The 18,057-nt window shown below is 44.7% G+C and overlaps 1 protein-coding gene across 1 annotated transcript; it reads left to right on the top strand.

Moving 5' to 3' along the window:
* The first annotated feature begins 2,952 nt into the window (after nt 1-2,952).
* ywhaba (tyrosine 3-monooxygenase/tryptophan 5-monooxygenase activation protein, beta polypeptide a) lies at nt 2,953-17,451 on the top strand. Its single transcript, XM_030090895.1, has 7 exons — nt 2,953-3,100; nt 7,643-7,803; nt 9,800-9,940; nt 12,328-12,451; nt 13,491-13,654; nt 14,055-14,150; nt 14,841-17,451. Exons 2-7 carry the CDS (start codon nt 7,651-7,653, stop codon nt 14,895-14,897), a joined length of 735 nt encoding a protein of 244 aa, XP_029946755.1. The 5' UTR covers nt 2,953-3,100; nt 7,643-7,650; the 3' UTR covers nt 14,898-17,451.
* The last annotated feature ends 606 nt before the right edge of the window (nt 17,452-18,057 follow it).

The following is an 18,057-nucleotide window of genomic DNA, read 5'->3' as shown; positions in this document are numbered from 1 at the left end:
GGCAAATTTAATCCACTGTCACTAGTTTGGTCTGCCGACGCAGGGTCACTGAAAACACTTGTTTTAAAGAAGCTTTACAACAATAATATGGTTGTAAAGGTATTTGTAAGAGTGGGGCAATCAGGAATCTGTTAAAAAATATTGTACATTTTATGAACATGCAGGAACTCTGCCAGTGACCAAAACGCTATGTTTCAATTTGATTTTAAAAATATATTTATGTGAAGTCTTTTGTGCCTACAGGTGAAGTAAGTTGAATCACCATACAGAGGAAATGCATTTCTAATCAACACTTTACTGGGGCAAGTCTAAAGTTTCTAATAATTAGAGAACAAAACTTTTTTTTTAATGTTTGATTGGGGGAGATGTTTTTCCCATTTAAGTACTGTATTACTTATAAATTATTGTATAATTTTGTCAATTTTACACTTTCCATGATATTGCTATTCCATATAAATATGATTTCTTTGTGTGACTAATGTAAAATGTAGAAAAGATTTTGGAGTGTTGAACATTTTCTTTTCCAAACAGTTAAATGTGTGCTCCATAAGAGTTAAATAGAAGGGTCAATAATATATAAACCATAAGATGGATGCATTTCAGCATCCCTTCCTCCCTTCCAGAATGGTTTTTCTAACCAAAGGAAGAAGACATGGTACGCAGACACGTCGATGATATTGAAGGTTAGAACCAAGGACTGACGGACTGTCCTGCAGCAAAAAAAAAAATCAACTATAAGCCATTCAAGTCTCTCTTCTAAGATTACAACATAGATCCTTACAAGCTCGAACATCAGAGACGTTCTCAAACAAAAATAAGTCAAAGTGAAGATGTGCTTCAAATCAACACAAAGGCTTAAGGAGAACATTTGCATCACTTTGCATCGATGACAAACATTCAGTCAAGAAAGGAAAATAGCCTGCCTCTTCAAGATTGTTGGCTCCCGCTTTGCATCTTAATCCAAGAAATTTATAGAATTATCTTTGACAAGAACAACGAAATCCCAGAGTTGACATTGTCAACACAGGATGTTGGATATGTTGTTGTCTGCTTTCTCTGTCTCGTTTTGTAGCCATTTATCACTGTCGGCCATCTGGAATGAAGGGTAACCACTTCAAACTTCCATTTTTTTTTAATGGAAACTATTCATTGCTGCAGGTTCCTCTTCCTCAGATGAAATGAGAACTGAACCAGGTGGTGTACAGGGTCGCACTCCTGCCTCACAGCAACTTGAGTCTCGGCTCCTGTGAGTGGAGGTTTCTGCAGGTACTCCAGTTCCCACAGTCCAAGTCCATACAGTTGAAATAAATTAGTCATTACAGGAAATAGTGATAGTGATGTTCATTTCAAGCAACAGGACAAACTGTCCAGTTCAGCCCATCATTTCCTCAGGCTTCTACACGGATCCTGGGTTCAGGGTGAAGGTCGGTACACTAGTAATACACAAGCAGCCAGAAACGAAAACACCCAGGAGGTAGCCTCATGACCCCAAGGCCAATGTGCTGCTCTGCAGATTCTTTTACACTGTGCTTCAGATGATTCAGCCTCCACCCACAAGTGTGAAATTGGAGGTGAAAGTAGAGAAAGTTGATTGTCTTAGAGAAACCAGATTCAGACCATCAGACCACCTGACCAAACGAAGAAACTGAGGGATGGATTGAAATAAAAGTTTTTTTCTAATCAGCCAATAAATTGTCATTCATTCGTGGCCTCCTTATTGGATCTACAATGCCACACATTTATTTATTTATTTATTTATTTATTTATCAGGGGCAACACAAATTAATCAACTCTTCTTTTTACAGCTGTGTAAATACAACAGAGTTAGCCATGAGCTAATTTTCATCTGTAGTCCCTGAGCAGAGTGGCCAATTAACCTAACATGCATTTTTTTGGACCATGGGAGGATCTCATCTCAGACTGCATGGGTGGGAGTGGGCAAGACGATGGATGCCTCAATCTATTTGATGATCATAAAATGTTTTGAAAGATCAAATCTCCCCTTCCGTGGCCGCAGTGCGGTGAAAAACCAAAGCGGGGCTTTTCAGGCCCTGGATTTGAACCAGGTTGGCCCCAGGCCCCGGTTCGGCCCGGGAACTGGTTTGGTGGAAAAGAGGCCATAGTGACTGCACGCATGTGTGGTTTCATTACAAAAACAAGCAGCGTCAGCATATCATGGAATTATTGTTTTCAGTATTTCTGCAATTTCTGTGTAAATGGGCATCGTTGTGGTTTTTGTTCAGAGGTATCCTAAATTGGCCCTTTGTGCGATTGTGTGTGTGCAGTTGTCTGCCTCTGTGTGTTTGCCTTTTGATGGACTGATGACCTGTCCAGGGCGTATCCTGCCCTCACCCATAGTAAGCTGGGATCGGCTCCACAACCCTGCACAGGATGAAATAGGATAGAGAATCGATGGATGGATGGATGGATGGATGGATGGATGGATGAACTCAACTGAAATGAGTTGAATTTGGAGGGCTGCACCAAATCATGGCATGCTGATCTGATGTTGGTTGAGCTACTGAATCATCTGCAACAGAATTATGCCTATCCATGCTAGTATTTCAGAGAAACTGTATTTTTTGGCAAGATTTAGTTTGCTGAAACAGGTAAAAACTGCATGAAATGGCCTGTAAAGATACTGTTGATGGGCTGCGTGCTTCATGGCTTGCAGTGGCTGTGTAGGTGGTGTGGTGGGAGAAACAGACCTGCTTGTTATAAAGTATAAAGGCTTGTAAAGAGAAAAAAATCAGTGTAACCCACACAGAGCTGTGTCAGCTGACACGAGGGTGAACTCAGATACGACGGCAGCGGCCTCGTGGAGACAGTTGCCACGGAGACCGGTGCACGTCATCCTGTAGCGGTTGCCATGGTCCTCCTGACGTCAAAGCCCCTTGCAAGGTGCTTAGTAAACCCCGCGGCGCGGTTGCCTTGGATACTGGCGGGGGGAGGGGTGGGGCTTAGAGGAAGCGGAAGTGTCAGACGAGGCGGAAGTGGTACTGCCCTGAATAGCCCGAGCAGCGAGCGGAGGACGGCTGGACAAACTCATCGTTCACAGAACCGAACCCGGACCGAACCGGACTCCTAGTACGCTCCGAATGTGAGTCAACGCGCAGATCGTTCGAGTTTTGCTCCATATCCGTGCCGAGCGGGGTTTTTGTCGGCAGCCCCGGCGGCGGCCTCTGCGGCGGAAGGTGCCTATTGTGGTTTGGGGCTGGGTGCGAGGATTTAGGCCGTGAATGTGACCAAACAGAAACGAGAAATAACCCACAAAAAACGACCAATACCCGTCTGCTCTGAGGTTGTCGGCGGTCTTTATATGCCGGCAGTGTGGTCACGGGCGTTTTAACGTCGCAGGCCCGGACTCCCGTCGATGCATGTTGCGCGGTGCTCGTGTGAGGGGAGGGTGAAGCCAAGTTTGGCCATTTTGACAGCTTAGCGGGAGCGGTGGGAGCCGAGCCCCCGGCCGCGGTCCGGACATTGCATTAAACGTTAAACACAAGCGTTGAACTGCTCCTGTATGGTGGGGAAAACACGGTGGAGTACACGTTTAACCGCATGAGCTGCTCGGGGGACTGGGTGCAGGTTGTGAGTCGTCTTGAGCCGAGCTCCGTCATGGCGTATTGAGGCGTTGTAGGAGCTAACATCCTCCATATTCCACGGGAGTTTGCAGTCACATCCCAGCTCGGGTTCCTCCCCGTACCACCCGTGACCTCTAATGTACTTTGAGCTCTGTCGTGAAGCATTTGATCGCGCACTAGCGGTTGAAGTGGGTCAGGTCCCGTTAGCCGCTGGAGCTAACGGCTAACACCGTGACGTCCAGCTAGCTCCGTGCTAGCTGGCGCTAATCTATCTCTCCATCTTAAAATTCCGCAGGGGAATGCGACAAGAGGGCGTAGCTGTTAGCACACTGACTCCACAAGCACTGCAACCTCAACATTTCACAGCCCTGCGGATGCTTTTTAAGCTTTAGTGTCTAAAGGTGGAAAATACATTTCCTCTGGCGGTGGATTTTTTTTTTTTTTTTTTTTTTTTTTTTTTTGTCTAGGCGGTGGGTGGATGCATGCAGCGCGGCCGTTTGAAGATGGTGTCTCCCGGTTTCTCCTCTCGGTGCGGACGATCCGTGTTAACCGTGTCAATCGGCACGATTTGAACGAAATATGGAAATATAATCGTAATGAAATAGATTTTCAGCGTTGTGGGTCGATCGTAGCTCGGCTGAAACGGATCGGTTTGAACCGGTATGTGAGGGCGGGGATGCGCTCGGGACCGTGAGGAGCGGCATTTTCCCCTCGCGCTAAATGCTAACGCGATGCTAATGTCACAACACGACTGTACAAATGACACGAACGGGCACAATAAAGTCAGATGTTTCAGATGCATCGAGGGATGTTTGCCAGTGTCTCATCTGATCACTCTTACAACCATTTCTTTCCAGTGAGAAGTATCCAGCACGGAATTTCTCTCCTTGTTCTTGTGGTTGAAAATCGTATGGAAATATGTCTTTGTATCACATTGATAGAAATGATTTCCCTTCAGTGTGTCACTTTTAATGATTTAAAGTCATCTTTGCTGAAAAAATGCGTATTTAATGGTTTTGTTTGCCCTAATCCCAGCTGTCTGTGATAATCCTAATTCCAATCCACTGTGATGTGAAATATTAGCTCCTGTAACACAAGTTCGGTTTCTTTCTTTTGATTCTTTCAGTCTTAATTCAAAGGGAAAACCATTTTTTTTATATTCCTCCAGTAGTAATCATTTTGTTTACACATAAATTCACTGTTTTCTGAGTATGTACAGACGTTGGCACACAAATTCTATATATTTTTTAAGGTTTATCACAGGTTTTTTTTCTGCTTGATGATGGAGGAAATGTAGACAGCATTTCAGACAACATAACTTTGCTTCTGTTGCACAGCACTGGTGATTCTTAAGGGATTTTGAATGTCCTGATAATGGACAGAATGGGTTTCTGAATTCATAATGACCCTGTGGCTTAATGGTCTTCCCATTTTGGGTTTTGGAAAACTAATGGAACTGCACTCAATATCGGCAGATAATTGATTTCTACTTTTCAGCCCTTGAATCAGCACTCGACATGTGCGATCAGTGCACTCCCTGCTGAGAGGCTATTAATTACTGGGCAGAGCCATTGGGGTAGCACTATAATCACACTGCAGTTCATTTGGAGATGGCAGTTTTTAGACTTGTCAAGTTGTCTTTTCGCCTTCTTCAGATCAATTCAAGGAAAACGGTTCCTCCAGTGATGCTGCAGTTCCCATGTGCAGGAATAAACGGGGTGCTATTTATTTGTTCGATGAGCAGATTTTTATGGGCCGTATTTTAGAGATGTATCTAACAAAGCTGGCATTTGTTTATGACCACATAAGAATCATGCCATGAACAGAGATTTGCCACCAACATGTATTTTAAGGCCTTATCCTGTAAATGTCAAATTTTAATTTGATATTTTTGTGGCTAAAACACTCAAACCTTAAAGCATATTTTGATATTTTAGTATTTCAGTGAGATTCTGGAAATACTTTGGAATTACATAATCAAAGAGAACTACCCCATGTAATCAAAAATAAAACTAACATGTCCTTCCCAGTTTGAAATGCCCCCCCCCCCCCTCTTGTGAGAAGTGTTTGTGAGTGAGGCTTAAATCAGTATTGATTGAACAGTGATTATCAGCAGCTCACAAGCATCTGCAATTAAACTGGCCGGGCATGAAAAACAATCTGTCCACTGATCTGACGCCACCAATTAAATGCAAGCTTTCCATCAAAGCCTCAGTCCAGCAACTTTTAATAAATCTAAATTGTAGCTCCTGGATACGCCACCATTAAATGGGCATCTGATCAGTTGCCATGGTTTTTTCGATGCCATCTGGTGGTGCTGAAGTAAATTTCCATTATGTGCTTTTCATACACATAACTGCACTGCCAGTGTCTGAATAAGACAAGATGTGCTGATTCCAGTTTCATCAGCACCCATTTGAAGGCTGCACAAATGCTGCTAAATCTTCAAATGACACCTATCTTAAAGAAACCACACAACACCTTAAAATAGCAGGTGGGGGGTAGAATCCCTCTGTATGCTTAAACTATAATACAGTGCTGAGCTCATATCGCAGTGTTGGTACGCTGCCCAGGTCTCCTCCCCACGTGAAAAGGGAACTCGTGAGTGAGGCTACAAAAGACCAACTGCAGCTTTCTAGAAACTGACAGTTTCCTGTGTGAAGGCTGAAGTTACAGTCTTTACACCACACAACTATTCTGAAGTGCTTCACCTGTTTCTGCTCAGGGAATAAAGACATCACACTCCCTGGTCGAACTGCAGCTATGGTTGCCACTGAAACATCTTCTTTTAGAATTAGATGGCCAAGCCAGAGACTTGAACAGACGGTTTAAATGTTGTGGATTGAAATGCAATAGAGCTGGAAGACGCTGCAAAGCACAATAAGGCTCGGTAGGTGTGTTCTGATTGGAAGAGGAGATAAGCAGTTCCAGGTAATGCAACTGTCTGCAGAAAGCTGACATGGTCAGCTACAAAAATTAGATTTTCCATAAACAGCGCTCATAGATGTCTTGGTTCCATCTTTTTTTCATAATTAACAGGTGGATCAATATTATCTAACTTCAATTTGAAGGGAACCAGCTGATTGAACTTAACGGGGAAAGTCCACATTTTCTTCCACTTAGCAGCTCTTGTATTGGATGGAAAAATTATCTCACAACAACTTTTACCCTCCATAGGGAAACATCTTTCTCACCCCATGCTCCCACAGGGAGGTCAGAGGTCAGGTAAGCTTCATGGATGCACGAACTCAGGTGGTGTCGTTTTTATTTTATTTTTTTTTTTTATTTTTTTCGTGTCCGTCTGGTGGAAGGCTGGTTACTGAACTAAACATCTAATGTCGCCTCACTCGTCAGCGGTGAGGCTGGTTTCTCGAGTGGGTGCAGGACCGCAATTTAACGCGAATGACGACGCTGTGGTCTTTTCTGAAGGACTTTAAATGGAGATTAAACAGCGCAAAATGCTGCTGAAAGCTGGCTGAGGAGTTGGTAGTGCGATGTGAAAGATTCGAAGGCAAGGCTGTGGCCTACTTAGACCTCCAGATTCATCTGGAGAGCAGAAAGCCCTCGGGGATGAAGTAACAGGGAGCAGCCATTTCACTGGAATCCAGTTTTTGACATTTTCTGATGAGCCGTTAAGTCATTGCTGTTTTTCTATACATGATGTGTTTTGATCATCTTTTGCTTACACTTTTACCACTTCTGTGTTTTTTTTGTTTTTTTTTTATAACCAGGGCACGATTTGTTTACCGATGGTTTAACAGAATATTTCTCCCAGCTCTGGTACTCCTGGATTTTGACATTCTACTGGCTCATCCTCCCTGTTTCTTCTTCCTGGTTCTGTAACATGCCCTACTTAATATCTCGGGCCCTCCAGGTTTCCACACCTCCGTTTCTTGCACTTGTTTTTCTACCGTTGGTGTCGCCTCTGTATTCTGTCGCCGCCTCTTACCTTCTGTTTTTTTCCCGGTTTAGCTGGAGCACAAACAGCCTCCCCAGTGACGTTCTGACTCTCCCCGGTCTGGTCGGACTCTAACTCTCTGCCGGCTCTCTGCTTCTTGCAGCCTAAAAGATGGATAAGAACGACCTGGTGCAGAAAGCCAAGCTGGCAGAGCAGGCTGAGCGCTACGACGACATGGCGGCTGCCATGAAGTCGGTGACGGAGCAGGGCACCGAGCTCAGCAACGAGGAGCGCAACCTGCTCTCCGTCGCCTACAAGAACGTGGTATGGCATCCGTCGACTGCGTTAGGTTTAGGCATGTAATCACTCCACTGGAACAGCAGGCAACCACACTTCACTCAAGGTTTTGTGTATTCGTGTGCCCGGGATGGCTGCTGCTAGCATGGCTAAAAGAAAATGACAGAAAAAGATTTTGTTGTCGACAAAAGCAGAAAACAGTTATCTCATTGAAGATGGGTGTTCCTGTTAGAATCCACGTTGTGAAGCAAAATCCCGATGTGGCATGAAGACAAAAGAAGTGAGGCTCGTCTGCATCGTGTCCTGCCTGAATGTTATGACTTCAAGGATAAATACGACAGGAACACAGAGCAGAGCCGTAACAAAGTTAAGAAAAATGGAAGTTAGCAAACCTCCGCTTGTTGTTGCAGCTCAGGACAGCTTGCTGTCGACCTCTCAGGGCTTCTGAGTAAACAGTTTACCTCAGCGATTGATGAAATTACGTATGCATGAAAGTGAGAAACCTGCCTGGGGTTTTATTTGAGTCAGACACTAAATAAATCCAGCCTATTTTTAAGGTAAACCTCGAATCTGGGGCAGGTTGTTAACTCTTTATATCAAATCTTGGCTTTTTTATGCCATAATAAAATATGGTATTGGACATAATTCACTCCAACAATGCATTAAATCAGATCTGTATTCCCTAAAAATCAGTAGTCACACATGACCAGGGAACAGATTGGTTGCAGTATGAGGTTGGGTTTTTTTTTTGTGTTTTTTTTTTTTTTTTTTTGGGGGGGGGGGGGGGAGTCTCAGTCTGTTTATCACAGCAGTGAAAGATGAAAACACTTAATTCTGTTCTTAAACACTACCCTTCTTTTCTTTATTTAAACACAAACATTTACTCGGCACGTTGGGGACAGCTGGAGAAACTGCAGGATGAGAAGACCCCCTCTAACCTTATCTTATCCTGGCAGCCATCACTCACTCCGTGCTGCACTGCAGAGACCGTGGCCAGTTGTGCTGTTTGGACCATTTTATAGTCAAACTTTGAGGCACAAATTATGTAAGAGTAGCCTCAGGTTTTCCAGCACTGCTGCTCTATTTATCATTGAGGTTTCTCATTTCTTTCTTTTCTCTCCCGGGCCTGCCAGCATCGAGAACACTGGGTTGATTTTGTGGCTTGCTTCATTATGAGATGAGTGTAGGAGGGATTTCATAAGTCACTCTGGGATGGATGTAGTCATACCAGCCTCAGCGGCTCTTACAGGTGATTGAAGTGGTGTTGGGGCTCGTTGGCGCGGTAACCATTTCCAGTCAAAACTTTCAGTGTTTTCGGTGCCGGTTTCAGAGCCACTGAAAATGAAACTTTTTGAAAATGTCTCCCGAGGTGGGGCTCTTAAAAAAAAAAAATAAATAAATAAATAAAAAAAACACTCCAGCCCAATCTCCATGGAAACAGGCGAAAGTAAGACTTTCTAAAAACACTCGGGCTCCGTCTCCATGGAGAAACAGACGTCGTTTTTGAAATGTTGCCTTGTAAACGTGACATTTTTCTGAAATGAAAATGCAAAATTAATCATTTGAAACGTGTAGGCATTAGTTGATTCCTGCTGCTATTTTGCGTGACGTGGATTTATATAAACACTCACAGCAGTCTTTGAACTCCTCACATTGTGTGACTGCAGTCTTTATACCATCATCAAAGATTTCATCACGACTTTAAATTGAAATGGCCGAAGTCCGAACTGGAGCCACCTTGGAGGAACAACATGAATTTGACTGAATAAAGCAGATTCAGCAGAAAATAGTTCACTGGTTGAAAAATGTTCTATTTCTGCATCGTTGGTAGTTTAAACACCAGACTTCTGTTCTGACACATTTTCATCAACCTATTTAGATTTATGTCTCTATTATATGGATGTGATTCAGTTTTCCAACGTTGAAACTTGATGTCTCTGATTTCAGCCGTGTTTACCCGACCGTATTTTCTAAGATCTTTTTTTTTTTTTTTTCTCCCCCTCCCCGCTGTGGTGGACGTTAGGTGGGGGCCCGCCGTTCATCCTGGCGCGTCATCTCCAGCATCGAGCAGAAGACGGAGGGGAACGAGAAGAAACAGCAGATGGCCCGCGATTACCGCGTGAAGATCGAGGCTGAACTCCAAGAAATCTGCCACGACGTGCTGGTATGGACGGGAGCGGGGACGCGAGGGGGTGGGAGGAGTGGGACAGACGGTATAGGAGGAGGGAGAGAGAGAGAGAGCGAGATGGTAGAAGAAGGAAGTGCGCTGTGGCCGATTCCTCCTGGGCGAGGAAGGAGCGGTCACATGGTGGAACTTGTGGAGACGGTAATAACGGCTCGCCGTGGAGCCGTCAAAGCTCACATTTTACTGTTTTCTCCTCACTTCAGCTAGTCAGCTCCGTTATTTATTTTTTAATATTTGAAGAGGCAGCGTGAGCTTGATGGTGTTTTGTGCATCAAGAGGTAATCAGAGGTGTGTGTGTGTGTGTGTGTGTGTGTGTGTTTTCATAATATGCCTCCGTCCGTTGATGCTCGTCCCGGACAGAAATAGAGCCGCAGTGGAAAACAAAAGCAAGAGTCCTCGTTAGTGGGCGTGTCGCTCTCACAGCTCATGGTTTCATTCTCTGTTTCTGACTTAGAAACAATTTAGATTAAGAAATCTGCCCTGGATGGGTTTCGTTTCTGGTCCGTGTTACTTATTTAAAAAAAAAAAAAAAAATCTTTGTAGAAACGTTACTGATGCAGACGGTGGGCTCATCAGTGTTTTTCCTGCATTTCACTCGATACGTGGTCACGTCAGCAGCCGATCTGAAGAAGGGAGAGGTTGTGGTGTAAACGGGTCCCGACGCTCGGCTGAGCCTGAACTCTCATCCGGCGCCTAAAAGAAGCCGTGTCGGAGGAATTGACCCCGTCAGTCATTTTTAAACGGTTACAAATGCCGCGGCTGTGATTTAGGCCTCACGAGCAACTGTCAGGTCCCAGGGAGGGGGGAGCAGCAATCGCTCAAGGTCACGCAGACTCCAGTTTTTTAGCGCATGAGCAGACTTCTAATAATATCTTGAAGGTCAAACTGGAGCCTCTGCAGTGATGTGTTGCTGTAGGAATGAAGGGAGGAGAGGACGGGTGGAGACGAGTCGTCCTTAAAGCAGCAGGAAGCCCGGATGGGCGAAGCTTTGAAGCATCTGCAGGACACGAAAATGTGTCAGCGACGCTGACCTCGAAGAACCGGGCTGCCGATCGCAGTCAGAGTAGGAAAACGGCCTTTCTCTTCCTCCACGGTGGAAACCGGATCGCCTGGCGCTCAAACCCAAAGCGATGAGTGGAGTCATTGTGAGAGTCAGCTGAAACTCTGCAGGTCAAGTCTTTTATATTAATATCCGTCTGCTCCCTCCTCCTCGCCACCCGCAGTGTGTGTGGAAATCGTTTTCCTCACAGGATTGTCACGGCGTTAGCTCTTCAAGGAAGAGTGGTGTCTGAGCAATCAGGTTGTTTTAACCCTTTTCTCTCTTTTTTTTTTTTTTTTGTGTCTTCTGTGTTTGGTTCTGTTCATTCACGTGCTGAAACGGACCAGAATGTGACAAGTGACCAATCAGAACCTCTGATCAGCTGAACTCCTGTCATGGGAAAGATGCTCCACCTTCTGATATGAATTATGACAACAATGTACAACTCTTAACTAATCAATGGACAACAATGGATTCCTGCAAATGATGAAGACAGATTTGATTTCATTTTCAGCGGTTTTCTGGATTCCTGATGAAACCTTAAACGCTTCATGGAATCCTCACAGGCAGCACAGCGGCAGCCCTGCTCCTGCTTTAGATGTGTAAAATAAAAAACAAGAATCCTAGATAACGGATAAATGATTAGAATAAAGAATCTTAATTCGGTCATGTGTTGTTTGGTAAATCTGAGAGCTTTTTATCCAAAATAATTCCATCGATCTTTTGGAAAATAAAAGTTGGCGACTACTGCAAATATATTTTGATGGTTGACTCACTTGGGTTGAGTCCGTGATCAGTTTAAGCTTCCAATCCACCCTCTGTGTCAATTCATTATTTATATTAGTAATAAACTGCTTGACAATCGAGTATCGGATGTAAAAAGTTCCGTCTCACTTCAGCTCGGACTTGATTTCTCTGAGTGGAGACAAAGCGACGGTGCGAAGATTTCACGGCTGGCGCCGCGTTTTCCCGGGACAGGTTGGCGGAGTCAGACGGCTCCCCGGCTGCGGGGACAAACAAAGCCGTCCTCAGTGAGAGAAGCTCCGGGGTAACTTCAGAGCCGATCACATGATCGGCGTAAAGCCCTCCCTGAAGTGATCACAGGTTTCAGGCAGGGTGACGAACCAGCTTCAAGAAGCTCCATTCTTTCTATAAATGCAGATTTGATGGAACTCTGTTGGAGCATGCTTTTAATTAGTCATTTTTATAAAATAAAGGAACGTCAATGAAGACGAGACTTTGTGAAACTGCTCGTCCAGTCGCAGCCTCGTCCACCTTGTGTGTCGTTTGTGTTGACGAAACCTTTCTGCCGGTCCGTCTGTTCCAGAATCTGCTCGACAAATTCCTCATCGTCAACGCATCTCAGGCGGAGAGCAAGGTGTTCTACCTCAAAATGAAAGGAGACTACTTCAGATACCTGTCGGAGGTGGCCTCTGGGGACTCGAAGAAGGGTGAGTGCCAAGTCCCCGTCTTCACGCCGTCCCGAAGGCAGAACCGCCAGACGTGTTGCTGCAGGTCTTCAGGGATTAAAAGACGATGGAGCAGAGTGATGTTCTGTTGACTCAGAGCCTGGAACTCGTTTAAAGGGAGAAGGTTTTCCTGTTTGTCAGTCTGCTAATCGCTGCCCTCTTCAATTCCTCGAACTGAAGTCGATAGTTTGCTGAGTCACGTACAATAAATACTTCTCTGTGTTTTTATTGTTGGTTTCTCAGGAAGTTTAGAAACCAGAGGTTGGACTTCGATTGTGACGTGGTGTAGAGGTGGAGGATCACTCACAGCCCAAACCTCTGCATGTCAACAGTTCGATTTGGTGCAATTAGAAAAAAAAAATAAAAAACTTGAGGAATGCCAGTTTTCATAGTAACGGTAGCAAAAGGAGAGTATCAAACTAGCAACCTGTGAGGGAGACAAACGACCACAAGGAGGAGTCTCTGAAAGATGAACTTTAAAGTGTAAAAAGGTTAAGAAGCGCGCTTTCTTTTCAGTCAGTTAATCATAAAAGGAGTTATAATTACAATTTAGGGTGAGAGTAATTATTTTTGTTATAAAGAAGGTAAAATTAAAGGAGTTAAAGTGTTTTAGTCACAATACTGGATTCTTTTTTTGACCGATACTGTATCTTATTAAAACGAGCGTCCAGAACTCCAAACGCTCCAGATGGGGAGTGGTCTGGTGGCGCCGGCCTTTTGTCGTCTATTTATGTCCCCTTGCTTACGCTGCTGCTCTTAATAGGCCGACCGACTCATTCAGACTGTTGCCAAGAGATTGTAACCCTTGGAGCCTGTTGCCAGGGTTATTAATCATTCCTCCTCCGGTTGTCATGGCGATAAACTGAAGCTACACACTGACTCAGCCGCTCCGCTGAGATCCCTCTGATCAAACCCGAACAAGGAAATGAACAGAGCTGTGAGGAGGTTTCAGGGGTGTTTTTCACGTGGAGGGAAGATGAGATGTTGAGTGTGTGTGTGTGTGTGTGTGTGTGTTGTGCAGACACGGTGGAGAACTCTCAGCAGGCCTACCAGGACGCCTTCGACATCAGCAAGAAGGACATGCAGCCAACACACCCCATCCGGCTGGGCCTGGCCCTCAACTTCTCCGTCTTCTACTACGAAATCCTCAACTCGCCCGAGCAGGCCTGCTCTCTGGCCAAGCAGGTGGGAGACGATTCCAAACTTTAGAGCTGCAAAGCAAAGCCTCTCTCAGTCGAGCGGTAATGAAATCTGTTTCCTGGAACGTCTGAGTTACAAAAAATGTGTTCAGTCTTGATTGTGAGGAAGTGTGTGTCAGCAGCAAGGTTTTTCCACAGGTGAGGAGCACAGGGGCTAAAAGCTGCGTCAGCTTGTTTCTTCCCAGTTTGATTCAAAAGAAAGATGCTTAAACATTCAGCAGCCCTGTGTCTGGAAATCGGTTCTCGCAGCCTTTTGCCTTCAGAGCGAAACAAGGAAGACAAACGGAGGCTCGAGGGGAAATGAATGAGACGCACATGAAGACGGCGTCCTGAGCCGAGAGCGTCTGTGTTCAGATCTTCTGACTGGGTTTAAAAATGTCTTGCAGGCCTTCGACGAGGCGATCGCCGAGCTCGACACCTTGAACGAGGACTCCTACAAAGACAGCACGCTGATCATGCAGCTACTAAGGGACAACCTGACCGTGAGTCGCGTGACGCGCCACGCCGCCGCACAGCAGACCGGGGACTCGCCTCAGAACGCTTCAGCGCAGATTCAGAAAGCCGAGCTTCCTCTCAGATCTCACACCAAACTCCACAGGCGGCTGGTTTCCGCCTGTAGCAAGTCCAGAATCCTTCAGCTCAAGCTGCTTTAAAACACGCAGTTATTTTAAATTATTTTCAGTTATTTATTATCTTTTTTTGGTACCTCAGACAACAAATGATACATGTTTATCAAGTGGCAACAAAATAATCCAACTGAAGCAGACTGACGTGAGCTGCCCCCTGGTGGCAGGAAGCAGTAACATGAAATGTGGAGTCATGTTTGAGTTTAGTTGCAGGAACTGGAGATTATTCAGTTTTCAGTGTGTTTTCCCACAAGTGGGATTAAATCCAGCTTCCAGTCAGTTAATTCACTGCAGGAAATATACGGGATGTTTTTATTAATTGAACACTTCCACATTTTTCTGTAGTTTGTGGTGTTTCAGGCATCAAATGGACATTGGATTTAAACACACAAAAAAACGATCTTTCCTTCTTCTTTTTTTTTTTTTTAGAATATGAAATACTTACGTAAAGAGTTGACCGAAGGGGAAAAACAGATCAATTTATGCTTGATGATGTGAAGGTGATTGAGAAAGTTGGGTTGACCGAGGTGTTTTTGTGTCTTCCAGCTGTGGACATCAGAAAACCAGGGCGACGAGGGTGAAACCGGCGATGGCGAAAACTAGAGAGCACTTCACTGTTGACCCATCCCCACACTCTTCCTCTCTCTCCCTCTCCCTCCTCCTCTTCCTCTCTTCGTACACATAAACAGCCCGTTTCATTCCCTCGTCCCACTTTTTCGAGCCCAGCCTCCCGACCTCCCTTCTGTATAACCTGCAGCATGAATAGTACCTGACCTCCAAACACTGATATTTAAAAAAAAAAAAAAAAAAAAGAAATCAACCGATGAGTGTGTGTGGAGGGTGAAGTCCTCCGTCACCCCCCCCCCCCCCCTCCTTTGTTTCCGCCCTCCCTTTAATCATGGCACTCCAGCGGACGGCTCCGACTCGTCTCCGAGCACGCAGGGAGGGTTTTTATCACCGACCACAGAAGAAAAAGATTCTCCTCGTCCGTCCCCCCCCCCCTTCCTCGTTTCTCCTCTCCCCCTCCCCCGCCTCAGTACGCTTCTCACCCCACCCACTCCTCCCCTCTCTAGTGATTTAATGCATTTATATAGTCGTCCACCCCTTCTCTTTTTGGCTTTTCTTAGTGTACTGGCAAAAAAAAATGGCTGGTTTTATTCCACTTTAAACAAAAACGAAAAAAAGGTTATTAAACTGTCCGTTTATTTTCAACAAACACTGTGATGCTTAGTTTTTCCTCCAGATTGTTGTTTGATGGCTTAAAAACTAAAGCGAAGGCCCACCGCGGAGGGATCTGGGAGGGTGTGTGTGATTGTGAGTGACAGTGTGTGTGTGTGTGTGTGAGTGTGTGTGTGTGTGTTGGACGCAGCAGTGCTGTTCTGCTGAGGTTTATACAGAAGGGTCCTCCTACAAGGCTGTATTGTGACACTGACGAATCTAAAAACAAGCAAGCAGCTGTGCGATCCAACACCAGGACTCCCGTTTCATCCAGCGTTCAGAGAAAGTGTTAAAAATACATTCCACCTTCACGTTCCGACACGGTTCTCCACCCAGTCCGGTCCGGTCCGGTCCGCCTCGTGTCCAAACCCCCGCCACAGAGAAAACTCCTTCACACATTCACCCCCTCCCCTCCCCTCCCCCTTTTTTGCAGTTGCTTTTTTTTTTTTTTTTTTTTTTCAGTTTTATTTTATTCTGTGTGTTTCTACAACAAATCAAACTTCTGGGTTTTTGAAAACTGTAAAATTGTAAAACATTTTTAGAGTTCAACTGTAAATCTGTCTTTTTGGAAAAACGGTTCGTCGATGTTGTTCGTGAACACCCGCTTGCAGAAGAAAAAAAAACAAACAAAGAAACCGTTACGGTCAGCTGCTCTTTTCATGCTTTTTCATTTTAATTTTTTTTTTAATTTTTTTGGTACTTTTTCTGACCCCGCCGCTCAGAGACGTCTCGAAGTTTCCACTCGCTGCTGAATGGTGCGATCGACCAGCCAGAATGCATGCCTTCATTTCTACTGCTGCAACGAGCGGGAAATTCAAAACACGCCCAACCACTGGTTCCAGACGTCCATCCTGGACCAGATCACTTCACTCTGGCGCGTAAAATTAATGAATTGGCAGGAAAATCATTTCAAAAGCAGACGCATTTATCCAACCCTCCTGAGAAATGGAGTCAAATTCACAGGGAGAAAGGTAGTTTATGAGAAAAATCGGGCTGAGGAAGCGTAACTTTGGTTCAATCCCAGAGAGAACAGGTGACGGTTCTGTAATCCCCATAAGTCATTTGAAAAGTAGCCAACATGAACATTCTCAGCCTGAAACCTGACGAGGCTGCGATCCCCATTCCCAGCTGGGGGGCCGCGACGGGTCCGCGTGTCGACGGCGCCGAACCGCAGCCGATCAGCCAATCGCGGGAGAGCACCTGTGGTTCGGCCGGCGGTCATCACCAGAACACGGACGTATCGAGGCTGCCGTCGGCAGACTGAACGGTACATTTTCCAGATCCGATGTCTTTTGCAAGTTCATTTCCTTAACTTTAATTTTTACTTGCAACTGGCAAAAAACGTCTCCTTGCAGTTTCTCTCGTGTTGCATTCACTGCACACTGCCAGTAACAGATACTGCACCTGCTCCAGAAGCTATTGCAAGTCCCAACCTTGTAGGAAGATCGTTGGATGTCTGCAAAAATCTTTATTTTTCCAACTTTTTCTACTCAGTGTCACAATAACCTTGTCATGAACCATCTCAACATTCCACTCTGTAGGTGTAGAAAACTCATGTGTCTCAGTGTTTTGATTTTTTTTTTTCTTTTTTGCTGGGGACAAAATGTTTTCATGCACTGACGTTTAAAAAAAAAAAAGGTTAAAAAAAGACACCTCCCTGCCGCTTTTTTTCTTGTTAGCTGAACAAAAAAAGGCAGTTATTCTACGCATTCTAAGGAAAAAATGATCCCATGCAGTAGTGAATGTGGCACCGAGCCTGTCTGTATATCTGGTATCTGAAATCATTTTGTTTTTACTGACCAGTATTCTGCTTAAAATAAAAAAAAAAGGAATAAAAAAACAACCTAAAAATAATGAAAAAAAAGTTTGCTTCTGTGACGGATTTTCTTGCTTAGCGCACGTGGTTGTGAAAATTTAGAGTTAGCTTAAGGACACCAATAAAAATCAGAAAATGTCAGAAAAAAAGACCCCCCCCCCCCCTCTTCGATACCACCCCTCCCCCACTCTGGTTATTGACGTAATACTAGATTTGTGTATGTCTTTTAAAAAACAAAACTAAAAAAAAAAATCCAACTCTAGTTTCACCTTACATGTTATAAACAGGACAAAATGTAAAAGACGATTTAAAGTGAAATAAAGGTTTTATCAGTTCCGAATCAGCACTCCTTCTGTTTTTTGCTGCATGTCCTCGGTCTCCACGGTGATAGGGTGGCGGAAATAGTTCGCTTTTCACACGATGCGAACAAATTACGCTGTGCTGTAAAAGCGTTTGGTGCTGAGGTCTGGTGGATTTATCACAGTGTGGCACATTGGTAAGTCATCCTGGAGCCCCGTTTGGGTGATTACTCGTTTATTTGCATTTCCGTTTCAGGTTTACGCTGCAACGTTTTGAAAACGATGTCGGTTTACACGGAAATGGTGGAAAAGCTGACAATGATATAGTTTTCTTAATGAAAGCACCAAAGTGTTGCAGAGAACAAAACGCTCTAACAGAACAGGGGCATTCGGTGGATTGTTGTTTCCCACTGGCCAGAAAACCCATGTA

The sequence above is a fragment of the Salarias fasciatus genome, chromosome 5 (genome assembly GCF_902148845.1).
Source record: "Salarias fasciatus chromosome 5, fSalaFa1.1, whole genome shotgun sequence".
In the NCBI taxonomy this organism is placed as follows: Eukaryota; Metazoa; Chordata; class Actinopteri; order Blenniiformes; family Blenniidae; genus Salarias; species Salarias fasciatus.
This window is presented reverse-complemented; position numbering and strand designations above follow the sequence as displayed.